The following is a 16,731-nucleotide window of genomic DNA, read 5'->3' on the forward strand; positions in this document are numbered from 1 at the left end:
CAGTAGTGGATTGACAGAGGGATGAACGTTATTTTATTTTCCAACACTATATGTCAACGCAATTTCAGGGATGTCGCCACGGTTTTGGTTGTCTTAACAAAGCGTCGTCACCTCGTGCACAATGTTTTTCGACAGCCAAGGCATGCGGAATGACATTGAATCGCCTGAAGCTACATAACTAAAATACCTTAATCTTTTATTTTTGGTTCATTCAACCACTGGTATGACGTGTTTTGAATGTTAATAGTAGGGCACACACATCCAACAAAACAGGACTTTCCAGGTGACCAAACGAGCGCTCTGCCTTATCAACCAAAATAGCTCTGGAACAGATAGAAACGGAATAAAAACACTGTAGCCAAACAGAGATAAAGGTGGGTTTAAAAATAAATCATCATTTACGTACATACTGCAGCATAGTAACAGATAGGCGATCCATACACAGTGCAGGGTCAATTCGCAGAGCGTGGAACAACGTTCAGTGTTTGTGGAAAGGCCTTGGTGGTGGAAAAAAACGTTACGGACTTTTTAACGTTAAATATTTTATGGGCCATTACATTTACAAGGCTTCCATTACATCAACAAAACAAACAGGTTATATATTTCTATTGAGATACAAATTTATCAAGATATTCACACACCGAAGGGTTATTTTAGTGTCGGTTGTTTTACAATCGTTGTTGTTGTTCTGGTTCAGAACACGTGGATAGCGATTTCACTGATGGCCCAATTTAACGCGTTTAATATGTACGCAGTGTACACTTTTTATGAATATAACATGCTTCCTCAAAAAGGGAACGAGTTCACAAGCATCGATTACTACCAACTTGGTAATGCAATCCATACACAGGGGTAACCCTGGAGCACTGTACACACAGCAGGCACTCCTTAGTTTGATCAAGTGGCCTCATGACATGTGGCAAAAAGGATCACGTGAACACTTAGAATGCCTTCACAGGTATATTTATAAATTATTTAAAATACGCAAAGGAAATAACATTTCTCAATGCCACAGTAAATCTGTACTGAATGGGATGTGGCCTGATCGAAGGCAAACGGTAATTCTTGGGCAAAAACACGAAGCTTAATGGATAGTGGTATGCACACAACTCCACATTATAGATCAAGATGGCAGCCAGTGCAAGTTGTCACTAAGCTAATGTTGCATTTCTTTCGCACCGTACGTATCCAACTGTGCTAATCGGAGGTGCGGCGGAAGGACAACCAAACACAAAAACCAGTTTTAAAGAAATTAGTTTTCAATCTAGATGTGAAAGTGCATAGCTGCCGTGACTTCCAAATATCAGAAGAGCTTTCCAGACAGCCGCAGACGCACATCCGAAAGCGCGCAATGCAGCGACCAGCCAAAAGCTGCTGCGAGGATGACCGGAGTTCGCGTGATGATGGTTTATGCTCCTTGACGAGATCAGCAAGGTGTTGTGGTTCATTTGTAGCAATCGTTTGATGTGTAATAAACGCGACCTTACAACGTATTCGTTCGGCGACCGGAAGTCAATGCAGCTCGACGAGCACTGGACGGACATGGTCGAATCTTGATCAAACCAGTAAACTACAAAGTGACATACTTTGGGTGATGTGAATGGTAAATAGTATTAGGGGACAGTGCCTTCGTGAAAAAGGCCTCAACATGGGGGTGGGGGCATGGGGATATCAATACATAAACAAGGAGGATAAATTGAACAATGCGATTTTTATATTAACTTGACAGTCAAAAAAGTACGTCTGCACAGCACTTAATTTCATCACCGTCATTAACAGACATTGCTAGTCCAACACTGCCTACCCCCCCACCCCAAGCCACTCCCATCTTGTACGATCCAGCAATACAACGATCCAGCCAACACCTGCACACAACCCCATTTCACCCCTCCATCTCCTCGCCTGACCTCCACTCGGACGCGTTGCATTCCTTGGCTGACATTTTTTGACTATTTGTCCTTATCCCTTCTAGTGATGTCTCCCACCTAAGCCCTCTTACGTTTCTTTACAGTGTCAAATATACTTGTTTATCTGTGTAAGTTCTGTAATCCAAGCATGCATCTCTCCATGTTTGTACGTGCCTTTGGTCAGCTTTTGTTCGCTTTATTTTCATGACGGAGCTTCTGAATCGTATCACGGCGGGTGTCATACACGGATTGCAAACGTTCTTCTTTGGGCACAATCGAAAGTTAATCTTCATAATAAAGGTCCAGTATTAGAAAAACACTCCATACAATCTGCAATGATCCACCTCTTTATTTCAAAATTCAGATTTCGGTCCAACTTCAAATAGCAGTCCAAGGTACAAATATGTTTCTGTGTTCAATCGGTCGTGTCACTTCGACAGATGTTTCGAGTATTTGGCTGCTATACGTTTCCGCATGATAAGTCACTGCATTGGGCAATCATTTGTGGCCAGGTCGCTTCTGAAAAAGAGCTATGTAGCTCAGTGTGCCCTTACTTGATAAAAAAAAAATGGTCTCCAGTTGAAGTGAACTTGTTCCACAAGATCTTTGATTTGCCCATATTTACATCCCGAGCCCTACGTTGCGACCTTCTTACGTTCTCTCAACGTTGCCCATCATACATTTCCATTGGACATTACAACGACAATATCGTCAGATGAATCTCCGACGGTTAATGTTTTCTCGATTCATTTTTCACGCATTCGTGTCTCCAAAACAACGTTCATTTTCCCTTCAGGCCGAGAGACTGAAACCAGCTTTGCCATTGCAGACGCACTGTGCCGTGCTTGGACGTGGCTCTTACCAGCACGCCACCCTTGCTCAACCGACCTACCAACAACAACAACGACGACGACAACAGGAACGAGCATCACTTTGTGAACCTTCACGACAAAACGTGTCGCGCAGACACCAAGCATTCGCCACTGCGGACAGAAGCACGAGGCTATTTTGGTTCAGGGGCAGTACTGCAAATCACGTGCGTGTAAAACGTAGCCACATGCCCATCACAAAGAAAACCCGTTTGTTTAGGGTAATTCAATTCGAGTGGGGAAAAAATCAGTCAAATTGTCTGAATGCTCGAGCTTTGTTCCATTCGCATTGATGGTGCGTACGTGCCACAGAGAGAGACGCAATTGCGCAAAGCCACGAGTTCCACATTTGCATAAGAACATCGTGTTTTTTTGGCTTCGGTCCAAAATCCCGGAAAAAAAAACATTTGTTCAAGATGACCCGACAACGTGCAGCTGGGTCAGCCGAGATAAAGGTAAGGCTTTTAACATCGGTCACTGCCTTAATAACATTTTTGAAACAAACATAAGCATTGAGACATCGTCGGGCATGAGCTTGTGTGAGGTTCAAAGGTAATATATGTGCGCACATTTTTGCGCGTGTAAAAATGCATTATTATTATAGAGTAATGGTTCAATAAGAAACCAACTTACCTGTCAAGGACTCAGTGCTTCCTTTAGTGCTGAGCTCCATGCTCTCCAGGTGAACATCAGGACTTACGACCACTCCTTTTCCACCAGTAACAAGGAATTCTAGCCCCAGGGAGTCTGGGAATTTTATATTTACATCTCCTATTCACAAGACACAAGAGGGCATGACAACTGAAATCAGCATTGGCAAGTCAATAAAAAAAAAATTTGGACACAATGAACACACATTGATATTGTTTGAGTGTATTTCAACCGTAGATACCATTCATAAGAAGAATTCCCCTTCTTTACCCAGAACGGTGACGCAGCAGTTCATACACCACCGCAATGGACCTGGCCATAAAAGTTCAACCCCGGGCAGTGGCCTACATCGGTGACGAGTGATACTCGAACTGGACATGCCGCCTCCCACCTCCATCAACCTGCAAATGGTCAAAGCCTCACCGAGTCTATCTTTGGGGACCGCCTTCCTATTTATAAACTCCTAGAGAGAGATGACAGAATATATTATATATAGACGAGAAAGAGTGCAATGAGATGAGGAGGTACAGATGAGGCACGTTTACTGAAACGGGATGCAAAAAAGTAACGAAGATGTAATTAGATTAGAAGTGATACAGACAAGACAGGGACGAGAGATATTAAATAACTTTTCTTTTATGTTAATCAGTCTGTAATGCTTATTAAGATCAAAAATTTGAGCTGGCCACTCCTATTTTTTACGATTCCGGGGGCACCGTTTGCCGCTTGGGGCCCCCTAAGCCTTTGCGTGCGTCGGCTCGTGCCGAACGCCGCAAGCTGCAAGCACCTCGCTCGCTGTAAAGTTCCACGGCGCTGGGCTGAGAGAGGTGCACCGTGATGTCGCCCGCTCGCGTGCGAGCCACCAACCCCCCGTCCAGGCTTTCTGTGGAGGCACAAGCGGCACGGCACACAGGGGGGACTCAGTTAAGAGCTGTACATGTGTGTGTGTGTGTGTACGTTCAACTTCTTCTTGGTTCTTTCGGTAAAGTCACGTAGAAGGGAAATAATAAAACATAATAAAATACAATTCTCACGACGTTTCGGCCACAACGCAAGCAGCCGTCCTCAGGTGAAGAACAGATCTGTCGGAAAGACAGCGTCATTCAAACAGCGTCATTCAGACGCTGTCTTTCCGACAGACCTGTTCTTCACCTGAGGACGGCTGCTTGCGTTGAAGGCCGAAACGTCGTGAGAATTGTATTTTATTATGTTTTATTTTTATTATTTTTATATTTCCCTTCTACGTGACTTTACCGAAAGAACCAAGAAGATGAATCCCTGCAGTCACGAAAGCTTTAAATCGAAATTTTACGTTCAACTCCTTTAACCGCCATACGTAATCCAAACCGTGCTTAATCGGAGGTGCCGGGCTGCTCTCCGATTAAAATCTAAGCAATCGATTAATCGACTTCAATCGGACGGCACGAAATTGTTGAAAAATGTCTCGCCTGTTTCCCCACGTGTGACACGGTGGGACGGGAGCTGATGGGCAGGGCTTGTGGCTGTGATCGGTTATTATCAGCCGGGTCATGCTGGCCGAGATTTTGTTGGGGATGTTACTCACCTCTAGTAGGCAGGCTGTTGAGGCAGTGACTTGTTGGGGGGGGGGGGGGGGGAGAATTCCAACCTTTAGGGTCATGTGATTTTTGAAGAGGTCCATGTAATCGACCGTTGTAAATTAATCGATTATTTTTTAAATAAATCCATTAACTCGTATCTCAAGCTCGAGACTAAATGGAAAGGAACACAAAGGGCAGTTCAGTGACTTTATCTTCTAGCATTCTCTGACACAGGGTGATGCACTGCTGGCTGAAGAGTTCCGAGAGGAGATTAATTCATCCAATGATATTAATGATAATTGTAAGATAATTGTGAAATAAATATTTACGTCTCAGCCTCGCCAAACCGGTCGCATTTTACAATGTTGGAACTTCGGGAATTGTATTAAGTTTGTGCGAAGCGCAAAATCGATGTTCCGTTAGAAATTCTGAGAAAGGCAAGAATCACAGCCACAAAAAACGCAGTTGCCGTGAACACACTCCGCACCCTCTCTCGTTGACGACTCGCTGACGTACGCGCCTGTGACGGCAGAGAACGTCAGCGAGCTTGGTGCTGGCAGTTGCCATGGCAGCCTACAAATCAATGCAATTCTTTGCCTAGAGACCCAGCCAACAGCAACCTGTTTTCTGTCTGCAAATTGCGAGCTTGCGTGATTGCCACCCCGTCCTCTGGCAACAGAGTGAAATACACCGCTACCACCCATCACAACTGTTTTTTTGGGCTCATGGGGCACGAGCATGAGAATTGCAAATGCATAACCATTGCAGGCGAAGAACGAGACTAACCGGGTTAAAGGGGGCACGATTGGCCCGAACAACATTTTACAAAGCAGAATAGTGCATACTATGTACTTTTAAATATAACAGAAAATAACAAGCATAAAGTGCGCATACCCACGTACAAAATATACAAATGTACACAAATGTCATCGTCGGAGCACGACTCAACTATAAACTCTTAATTGTTAAGAATTAGGTGATTAAGGGTGGCGCTGTAGTTCGGGTGCTAGGCTGCTTTAAAAGCACAAACAATGTGTACCTATGGAGACATGTAAAAATAAAAATAAACTATCAATGATACGGCCCACCTCTTCCAAAACGTCTGGGCCAAAATGGAAGAGTAGACCAATTACCTCGCTCGAGCTCCGTCTAGTCGAGGCCCTTCCGCCAGCAGTGGCGTTAGAGCGCGAGAAAATGCAGGACTGTACTTTTACCTTTCAAACGAGGAGCAATGTGCTCAGGCGGTCTAGTGGTCTGTACGATCGCAACCAATCAGTGCATACAAGACGGAAATTTCACCAGAATCGGTGACTGTTAGATCCGGTAATCAACTCTGAGAATGGTTATCGGTTTACCGGTTATCGTTTTACACACCACTACTGTGAAGCTGCTCTCTTATTGAGGTTCTATTGACCCCATAACAGTCGCAGTGCCACCCTATGGCTGTCTTGCTGAGCTGCAGCTGAGAGTCAGAATCTTTATTCAGACTTGGAGGAATCCGATGGACTATGAAGGTCTTTTTCACAGAGGTAGGTCACCCTACTGGACATCCCATTTTAAGGAATCCTACTGGTGCTGGACGTGGCATTTCACTCCCTCCCTTCACAAACAGCTGTCACGGAGTTCAATTACCAACCTACGACGATGTGTCCCTCGTCCGTAGTGACGACTGTGTTTCCTGCAAATACATAGCATTGCGATTGTTAGCGATGCACTGCTACTTTATGGGTCCTTTTTTTCCAATCGCATTTTCTGTTGGCATCACAAGATGTTTTCTGTAATCCAAGTTAGCGTTTACTACCGCAAGCGGCAGGTAACAGCATTAAAATTGTCGTTTTCAGATATTAATATCAACAAGACTACGGGTTCAACTGACCGTGTGTGCTCCCCAAATTCACAGTTCCAGAAGTCGAGCTGAACTGCGACGATTCCGCGTAAATAAATTTCGCGTTCAGTGGACCACGCTTGGTGGAAACGCACGCTTTAATCGCTTGCAGCTTATCGATGTTCACCGACTGCAACAGCAAGAAAAACCTCGTTCAATATCGTCATCAGCAAGTGTCTATCCACCGCTGGATAAAGACCTCCCCAAACCGTCACCATCGCTCACAGTGCAGTGCTGTACTGCGACCATCTGACTCGTGCACATGAACTGATATCATCGCTCCCTCTCCACAGTGGTCGTACCCTTTGGCTGCCATTCCGTCACCAGTCTCGTCCATCACCCACCATCCCGTTTGGCGATTACAATTACACTCAACTATAAACTATTTTTCTTGGTTCTTTCAGTAAAGTCACGTAGAAGGGAAACAATAAAATAAGAAAAATATAAAACAATAAAATTCTCACGACGTTTTGATTTCAACACAAGCAATCCTCATCAGGTGTGAAAACCACAGCAAGAAAATGTTTTTGCTGTGGTTATTGTTTTATATTTTTATTATTGTATTGTTTCTCTTCTACGTGACTTTACCGAAAGAACCAAGAATATGAATCCCTGCAGTCACGAAAGCTTTAAATCAAATATAAACTATTTGTTCTTTTACCAGGTAAGGCTCATTGAGCTATATAGCTATTTTTAATAAGTGACCTGGCCACACATGACGGCTCAACGAAGTGGCTTAACATGTGGAAATTCACAGCAGCCAAATACTCTGAACGCATGTTTCTAAATGTGCAGGGAAAAACCGGTGGACTCGGGAAAAAAATACACGTGACGACGGGGAGAGACATGCACACTCCAAATATACAACAGGCGTCATCTTCTCCCGTTTCATTTACCATCGTTTTTATAGACTGTATATTCTTTGACCTACTTTTGCATTTCAATCACCCTTTAAGATGTTTAAGTGTTTGGTCCGCATTTAGACGTTGTTACATTTTTTCATACATTTGGTTTACTTATACATCTCCCATCTCTTGTTGTTGGATCATACATTTGAATTACCTTGAGCTTGTATTGGTTCAACATCCTTAATATTCACTGGGCAAATGCACACGTGTGTAAGTGACAACATGTGGGGGTAAGTCCAGCACACAGCTATGAACGCATCCACACACGGGAGTTCCAGTGTGAAATCAAAGAAACCCACGAAAACGAAAAAGCTTGTCATTGCGCAAAGAGACAGATCATGATCAAGTGGGACTTACATTGCAACCTCTGGCATGGATGTTCACGTTACCCTGCAGGGACCCTGCTGACACATTTCCGTGTTCGCTCTCAACGCTGATGTCTGCACCCTGCCATCACAAACAATGACATGTTTCAATGTACAGTTGCTAAACAGTTGGTGATATATATTCTTGCTTCGTTCGGTAAAGTCACGTAGCAGGAAAAAAATAATAAAAATAACACAATACAATTCTCACGACGTTTCGATTGCAACACAAGCAATCATCATCAGGTGATGATTGCTTTTCACACCTGATGATTGCTTGTGTTGCAATCGAAAAGTCGGGAGAATGTTATTGTTTCATATTTATATTATTTTATTATTTCCCTTCTACGTGACTTTACCGAACAAACCATAAATATGAATCCCTGCAGTCACGAAAGCTTTAAATCGAAAAGTTGGTGATATCTCTAGATATATTTTTTTAACACAACCCCATATTTTTGAAGAGGGGGGGATTACCTTGATAGATGCCAAGTGAACGCCGCCTCTGTCCGTGCGTACGCTGCACACATGGCTTTCCATGCTGCCCACGTGGACGTCACCATCCCCGCTGGTCGCGAGATCCAAGTCTGGTCACAACAATGCCCGAATTGTCATCATTCACCACTCTCATAATCAACGATTTTTGGGTTTAGATCGCGTTATTTATAAATGTGTCGTAACCCTCCACCCCCCGACACGGCCAATCAGTAAAAAAAGTGTCACGTTGACAAAAGACAAATAGTTCACTGCTTTAGCCCACCGGTGTGTTGAAGCGTGAAACCACAACATTTACAATTTGAGTACGACGTTTCGCTGGTAATTGCATCCAGCATCATCGGGCAATTCTGGCGAATTGCCCGATGAAGTGTCAACGTGACACTTTTTTTACTGATTGGCCATGTCGGGTGGTGGAGGGTTACGACACATTTATAAATTACGCGATCTAAACCCAAAAATCGTTGATTATGAACAATATTGGTCGCGAAAGCCTACGTGTTAAAATTCACCACTCTGGAAGCCACCCGTCAACTCGATGCCCGATTTAGCACAAATCAATTTATTTTTCACTAAAAACGTTAAAGCGACCGAAATGTGAAAAAGGTCCTGCCCAAGTGCAAGGGTGGGCATTAATGATATGCTTATGTTCAGTGTGAAGCATAGTATTCGTAGCTGGTGGGCTCGTTGGTTTTGGTTGGTACTCGTAGCTAACTGGCGAGTTGGTTAAGGTCAGTCACAGGGCTACTGGCAATGTTAGGGCTAGTTGGAGTGGCTGATTGTTAGGGTGAGTGAGAGGGCTTGTACGATTTGTTAGTTGGCTAGTTGGTTAGGGTTACGGGCTGGTGGGCCAATTGGTTAGCGTTGCTGGGCCCCTCCCTGGGGCAACTTACGACCTTTTCAGATTTTCATAGCTTTTATTTATGGCGCCACGGACTGTCTGTTACGGTGCACGAAAAGAAGTCACTTTTGTACCACAGCAGACTATCATGCGAATTCAGTTCACGGTGGCAATTAACGTAATGATTACACACCCTATAACCCCCCTGGTGTGTATTAATACTGGCCAATCCACGTACTAAAATAATATGGAATGAGAGAAAACAGCACGTGAATTCTTTCCCCTATATGTCTACCATCCAATCTCAATAAACGTATCACAACAACACTCCGATGTGAGATTTGGGGCCATCACTTTGGCGATGTTCAATCGGCTTTTGATAAGATTGAGGATCAATAGAAATCAGTCGGGAATCTATACAGTACTGTTGTATATGGATCACCCTGTCCAGGCTGGTCCAGGTGTCTTGTGACCCCCCCCCACCCCCAATGAATTCCTCACATTTATTTTCCTTTGCATATTAATTTGTTTAAAATAAACCTTAACTTTAAAAATAGATTCAAGATAATTAAATGTGGGTCACAATGACATCCGGACCACCCTGTACAGCATCATGAAATGCGCTGCACAAACAAGACACCTACCAAATTTAATTGGCACGGTCACCTCCAGTTGGTAACCGACGGCTCGCTCACTCCCCGTCACCTGCAATCGTTTGTGGGAATCGCTGTAGTCCACGCTTACGCCTCGTGCGCCCAACGCACTGCCCTGACCAACAGGCGCGCTCTGCTGCCCAATGCCATTTCCACTGCCCTCTCCAGGACCCAGCCCAATGCCCTCTCCAGGATTCTGCCCAATGACCTTTCCAGGACCCAGCCCAATGACCTCTACACGACCCTGCCCGATGTCCTCTACACGACCCTGCCCGATGTCCTCTACAGGACCCAGCCCAATGCCCTCTCCAGGACCCTGCCCGATGTCCTCTCCAGGACACAGCCCAATGACCTCTCCAGGACCCAGCCCAATGCCCTCTACAGGACCCAGCCCAATGCCCTCTCCAGGATCCTGCCCAATGACCTTTCCAGGATCCTGCCCAATGACCTTTCCAGGACCCAGCCCAATGCCCTCTACAGGACCCAGCCCAATGCCCTCTCCAGGATCCTGCCCAATGACCTTTCCAGGACCCAGCCCAATGCCCTCTACAGGACCCAGCCCAATGCCCTCTCCAGGACCCTGCCCGATGTCCTCTCCAGGACCCAGCCCAATGCCCTCTACAGGACCCAGCCCAATGCCCTCTCCAGGACCCTGCCCCGCGCCGTGCTCACTGCCCCGTTCCCTGAAGACCCTAACGACAGCTCTGTCGCCATCGGGGTAGCCGTGCGGGTCCAGGGGCAGCACGGACACGCGGCTCGCGGCCCGCAGACGCAGCGACGAGAAGAGCGCCACACGCGACTCCCACCGCGGTGGCGGCGCTGGGTTCGAACCGGGTCGGTGGCAAAGTCCACGCCGGTTCGCTCGAGTCGCCCGCCGCAGGGTGAGCGCGACTCTCAAGTGAGCCGCCATCGATCGCAGAGCCGTCATTGTTGTTAACTCGCCTCAATCTACTGTGTATATATATCTCGATCTATTGCGCCGATGGCTTTTTCGTCGTTAAACCCGCCACCACCGCCGCCAACTCCCGGACACAGCTCCAACTTGGTCGAGGGGCTCGTCACGGAAACAAACACGTGTGTGTGGTGCTGCGCCCCCATTCAGTTGTTACCAACGTGAGTTCGACCGAGGGTGCGTGTTGGGAAGAGTTACGGAGCCTACGTGGTTAAAGTCATCGTGCTGGCGCGAGTTAAGAGCGTTGGAACGGTTTAAACAAACACAAACATCCGCGAGCAAACCACCCCTCCCCCCGGGAGGTTTACAACAACCCCGCTCTGTTTTGTTGTTGTTGTTGTTACGGAGCACGGGGAGGGGAGGAGGGGGGAAGGGATGACAGACGACGACTCCCGCACGTGGCCTACTCTTCGGCCCGCACCGCCAGCTGATTGGCTTTTAGTGGGGGTGGGGGGTGGGCGAGGCGTTACATTTCACAGAGCGCTTAGGCCGGCACCGCCAAGCTGATTGGCTTTTGGTGGAGGGGGCGTTACATTTCACAGAGCGCTTCGGCCGGCACCGCCAAGCTGATTGGCTTTTGGTGGAGGGGGCGTTACATTTCACAGAGCGCTTAGGCCGGCACCGTAAAGCTGATTGGCTTTTGGTGGAGGGGGCGTTACCTTTCACAGAGCGCTTCGGCCGGTACCGTCAGCTGATTGGCTTTTGGTGGAGGGGGCGTTACCTTTCACAGAGCGCTACGGCCGGTACCGTCAGCTGATTGGCTTTTGGTGAAGGGGGCGTTACCTTTCACAGAGCGCTTCGGCCGGTACCGTCAGCTGATTGGCTTTTGGTGAAGGGGGCGTTACATTTCACAGAGCGCTTCGGCCGGTACCGTCAGCTGATTGGCTTTTGGTGGAGGGGGCGTTACATTTCACAGAGCGCTTAGGCCGGCACCGTAAAGCTGATTGGCTTTTGGTGGAGGGGGCGTTACATTTCACAGAGCGCTTAGGCCGGCACCGTAAAGCTGATTGGCTTTTGGTGGAGGGGGCGTTACATTTCACAGAGCGCTTAGGCCGGCACCGTAAAGCTGATTGGCTTTTGGTGGAGGGGGCGTTACCTTTCACAGAGCGCTTAGGCCGGTACCGTCAGCTGATTGGCTTTTGGTGGAGGGGGCGTTACCTTTCACAGAGCGCTACGGCCGGTACCGTCAGCTGATTGGCTTTTGGTGAAGGGGGCGTTACCTTTCACAGAGCGCTTCGGCCGGTACCGTCAGCTGATTGGCTTTTGGTGAAGGGGGCGTTACCTTTCACAGAGCGCTTCTGCCGGTACCGTCAGCTGATTGGCTTTTGGTGGAGGGGGCGTTACCTTTCACAGAGCGCTGCGGCCGGTACCGTCAGCTGATTGGCGAACGGCGACCCTAGCAGCTTATCCGATGCGTGAAATTCAAGAGCATGGTTATTCATGTTTTACTTTGTTGTGACGTAATTCGCCGATTGCGCCGCGTGACGTCATTGAGTGTACGGTTAGATTTCTATTTTTATCGACAGATTTTATTTTATTTATTTCAGCAGGAAGGGCCCTATTAAGATAAGATTATTTAGATTGCGTCTAGATTGTTTAGGTTATTGTTGTATACGTTCTGACCCGTCTCTTCCGGGCATCTGTGAAAAAGAGCTTTACAGCTCATCGGATTCTTCCAGTAAATAAATTAATATTTTTAGTTCTAGATTTTAAGCTTTCGTGACTGCAAGGATTCATACTCTTATGTTTTTCGGTAAAGTCACGTAGGTAAAAAAAAATAATAGAAATATTTCATTTAAAAAAATTAATCATGCTTTATTATTGTATTTCTATGATTATTTATATTATTTTTATTTTTTACCTACGTGACTTTACCGAAAAAACCTAAGAGTAATATTCTTAGTCTCTGTACAGATGGACGTCGTGACGTCACCAACTTTTACGACGCAGCCCATGACGTCACCGAGTGTTACCGGGCAGCTCGTGACGTCACCATTGTGTTGTGGCGCAGCCCGTGACGTCGCCGAGTATTGCGGCGCAGCCCGTGACGTCAGCCGAAGGCAAAGCCGCAACTTTGTGCCGAGTGACGTCACATTCGCGCCGTAGTTTTCCCCCCTCGTGACGTCACGAGGCGGGGGGGGAGAAAGTGAAGCGAGAGTCATGGCGGCCTCCACCGGCGTGCTGCCGTTCGTGCGCGGCGTGGACTTGAGTGGAAATTCCTTCAAGGTTCGCCGCTAAACGCTTCAATAAAAGCTTCACACACGTGTGTGTGTGTTTGTTTTAACTGCTGGCAATAAACGCGATTTGCTATCGGAGTGTTAGAATCAATTGCGTCGATGTGTGTCTCGTGCGTGTGTGTGTGTGGCAACACTTGCCGACTGACTCTCTGCTTGAGCACGATGGCCAAAAGCGAGTTTATGTTAAATGGCATTGTCGAGAATTCCGCTGAGCCGCGACGACAGTGACGCAGTTCGTTCGTGTTGCAGCTGTTGCTGTTCCTCTGTTGAATGAGCGCAGGCTGCAGCAGCCGCGGTCGCTAAGTTGTTTATCATTCACAGCTGTTCGGCGTTTGAATGACGGACGCGAATTTAATAATGAAACGATTCATTATTTTTTTATTTAAAGCTTTCGTGACTGCGGGGATTCATATTCTTGGTTCTTTGGGTAAAGTCACGTAGAAGGGAAATAATAAAAGAATAATAATACAATTTATATTCTTTTTTTTATTTAAAGCTTTCGTGACTGCAGGGATTCATATTCTTGGTTCTTTCGGTAAAGTCACGTAGAAGGGAAATAATCAAATAATATAAATATAAAACAAATTAATTTTATTATTATTTTATTATTTCCCTTCCACGTGACTTTACCGAAAGAACCAAGAAAATTATTCATTATATCTTCTGTCGTTTCTTGTTGAGCCTTGCTTCAATGGCAAACATGAATTACTTTAGATCCATAATTGCAGGTTGTGTTTTTTGGTTTGGATATTAATTGTATGAATGTGTCGTTAAACCCGCCACCACACCCGACACGGACAATTTGTAAGGTCTGTCACGTAAACAGAACGTGAGTACGACGTTTCGCCAGTAATTGCAACCAGCTTCGTCAGGCGACAGCCAGATTTGTGGAGAAAATTTATTTTTAAAAGTCGCTGTGTGGCGCACACAGCGTCAGAGCACCTGGTGTTGTGTTTTGTTTAAATACAATACTTGTATTCCACATCCTCCCTCACATCATAGGGGCCGTCCATGAATGACGTCACGCGAGTTTTGACGATTTTTGACCCCCCCCCCCTTCGTCACACGGCGTCACAAAAAGTCAGACCCCCCCTCAAATATGACGTCACAAGCTCTGCCCCCCCCCCCAAATAAAACATGCTTCAAATCGCTTTAAACTATTGTCATTGTAGTGAGTATTTAATGTGGCGCTGCACTCTGATGTTGTAGGAGAAAACATTTATTTAAAAAAAGTCTATTTAATTAAGTTTAACGTGTTGTCTATATTTATTTAAAGTTTCGCATTTTGATGTGACGTCACATTTCTCAAACCCCCCCCCTCGTCACACATCGTCACAAATGTCTGACAACCCCCCCTCCTAGGTGCGTGACGTCATTTATGGACGGCCCCATATTTTTTAAACGTTGCGGCTCCACATTGTTATCGGGTTGTATCGTCCCAAAAAACTTGATGGCGATTTCGTTTCCCACCACAGACACCAACATAAATTGTGATTGCAACAGCTGTCAACCGGTACGGCTTACTCCGTAATTCTTGTGCAGGGAAATCGAGTTTACAGGTCCATACGGCATACAGCCGTTTCAATACGGGCAAAATACTAAACAAATCTTATTTTCTATGGTTATTTCGGTAAAGTCACGCAGATAGAAAAAATAATAATAAAAATAAAGTGAATATATATTTTTTATTACTTTATTGTTATTTTTTTATCTATGTGACTTTACCGAAAGAACCATAGAATATTAATTCCAGCAGTCACGAAAGTTTTAAGTCAAAAACAAATCTATTTGTGTTTCTCCCTTGTGATGGGACTTTGATGGATGAACGTTGAGATTTAAAAGGGCACTAGGTGGCCAATGAGGTCTGAATTAGTCTTTAAAAAGGTAGGCACTGATAGGGGGTTGACAGGTATGTGATTGGAAGTTAACCCCCCCCCCCCCACGACTTTTTACATGAAACAATTTTGAGCAAGAGCACGGAACCCCTTTTGTCGGATTAATTACTTTTAATGACGTGAAATCCCTAGTACGGGGACCATAAATGGTCTTTTTGGACACCCTTTAACCATGCGAATTTCCAATGGGAGGCATTCGCCTTCAGACGGCCTTTGTGCTGTTGACAACCCTGCACCTAGGCTTTCGCCACCAATATTATCCACAATAGATGTTTTTTGGTTAGATCGCGTAAATATAGATGTGTTGTTAAACCCGCCAACTCTGGCTGTCTGCCTAATGATGCTAGTTGTAATTGTACTGGCAAAAGTCGTACTCGAATCGTAAATGTTTCGCGTTTACTCTCCAACACACACCGGTGTGCTGAACTAGTAATGAATTGGCATGTTTTGTTTATGTGACAAGCCTTACTAATTTGCTGTCACTCTGTGAAATCTCATTAAGATTCACTATGAAGCTGTCCGTAAAGCAGCAGGTTTAGATCATTTTGAGAATGATATTTTTTCTAGATTGATGTCGTTCGCTAAACCAAATAAGAGCCAATTGATGTGCATTACCTTCACTTGAATGGAGACTTGGGATACTGAATTATTGAATGAATAAATAAGGTTCACCGTTTATTTGCAAGCACTTTAAAAATGTGGAATTCTAATTGGTATTGCACCTTTAGCGTATAATTGCATACTCCTACAAATTATGATATTGAAAATAATTGTAAGTATTTCACTAGAATTTAAAGTACGTTTTCAACTGTTATGCATTTTACTAACTCGTTTCTTTTCCATTCAGGGTGGCTACTTTCCTGAGAGTGTGGAGGACATGAGCAGTCTTCGGTGGCTGAAGCTCAACCACACGGGACTGTGTTACCTGCCGGAAGAGCTGGGAAAACTGGAGAAGCTGGTCCGCCATCATTTTATTTCCTTAAGCATGTTGTACAATATTAACGGGTTAAAGTAGTTCTTGATTTTTTTTGCAACCACTGCAGGTTTTCACAGTTGTACCGCGAGTTGCTGGGTGTGATGTCCGACGTTTTGCTCTTCGTGCTGCGAGCTTCTTCAGAAAGTTTCGGACGCAGTTCTTGAACAAGCTCCCAGCACGATGAGTCAAACTTGGGGACATCAGTGCCAAACAAGAGGCGGTAACAACCCGAAAACACAGTGGAGAGGGACTTAAACCAGTTGTCTGGGATGGGTCTATGGGAACTAATGTATTTATCCGAACTGCTACGTTCAGCAGTTGTTAATGCTGAATATTTGTTCTGCTTTCTGCATTAGGAGTACTTGTCTGTGAGCCACAACAGCATCAACACCCTCCATGGAGAGATTTCACACCTGCCTTGTCTCCGGGTTTGTTTGTTTTGCCTTTAAAACATTACAATTCAAGAAATTATATCAGAATAAAAAAAAAACATTTCGTTTGGAACGTTACGGCATAGTTCTCAACTACTTCCGTTAAC

General features: G+C 45.4%; 2 protein-coding genes across 3 annotated transcripts in view; one reads left to right on the forward strand and one right to left on the reverse strand.

Annotated features, from left to right (window-relative positions):
- Positions 1–367: 367 nt before the first annotated feature.
- Positions 368–11,503, reverse strand: LOC144940786 (protein FAM185A-like). The gene is made up of 8 exons (XM_078867188.1): positions 10,125–11,503; positions 8,622–8,731; positions 8,137–8,226; positions 6,863–7,001; positions 6,623–6,664; positions 4,215–4,310; positions 3,410–3,547; positions 368–2,795 (listed from the first exon to the last, which is right to left on the reverse strand). Exons 1-8 carry the CDS (start codon positions 11,059–11,061, stop codon positions 2,689–2,691), a joined length of 1,659 nt encoding a protein of 552 aa, XP_078723314.1. The 5' UTR covers positions 11,062–11,503; the 3' UTR covers positions 368–2,688.
- Positions 11,504–13,147: 1,644 nt separating this feature from the next.
- LOC144940787 (protein flightless-1 homolog) overlaps positions 13,148–16,731 on the forward strand; it is a 33,289-nt gene continuing 29,705 nt past the window's right edge. Inside the window, exons 1-3 of one of the 2 annotated variants that reach the window (XM_078867190.1) lie at positions 13,148–13,311; positions 16,065–16,175; positions 16,550–16,621. In XM_078867190.1, coding sequence (XP_078723316.1) covers positions 13,246–13,311; positions 16,065–16,175; positions 16,550–16,621 — 249 coding nt within the window. In that variant the 5' untranslated portion in view covers positions 13,148–13,245. The remainder of the gene's footprint in view (positions 13,312–16,064; positions 16,176–16,549; positions 16,622–16,731) is intronic. The other variant, XM_078867189.1, reaches the window with a different exon arrangement.

This window comes from Lampetra fluviatilis, chromosome 23, assembly GCF_964198595.1.
Source record: "Lampetra fluviatilis chromosome 23, kcLamFluv1.1, whole genome shotgun sequence".
NCBI classification, from domain to species: Eukaryota; Metazoa; Chordata; class Hyperoartia; order Petromyzontiformes; family Petromyzontidae; genus Lampetra; species Lampetra fluviatilis.

What these genes read in the sequence shown, in the direction of transcription:
- LOC144940786 (XM_078867188.1), bottom strand. Translation starts at nt 11,061, where the DNA reads ATGACGGCTCTGCGATCGATGGCGGCTCACTTGAGAGTCGCGCTCACC. An exon ending in CGAGGGACACATCGTCGTAG is followed by an intron (nt 4,311 to 6,622) that starts GTTGGTAATTGA and finishes GTGCCTCCACAG; the next exon opens with AAAGCCTGGACGGGGGGTTG. An exon ending in GGAACTTTACAGCGAGCGAG is followed by an intron (nt 3,548 to 4,214) that starts GTGCTTGCAGCT and finishes TCTTGTGAATAG; the next exon opens with GAGATGTAAATATAAAATTC.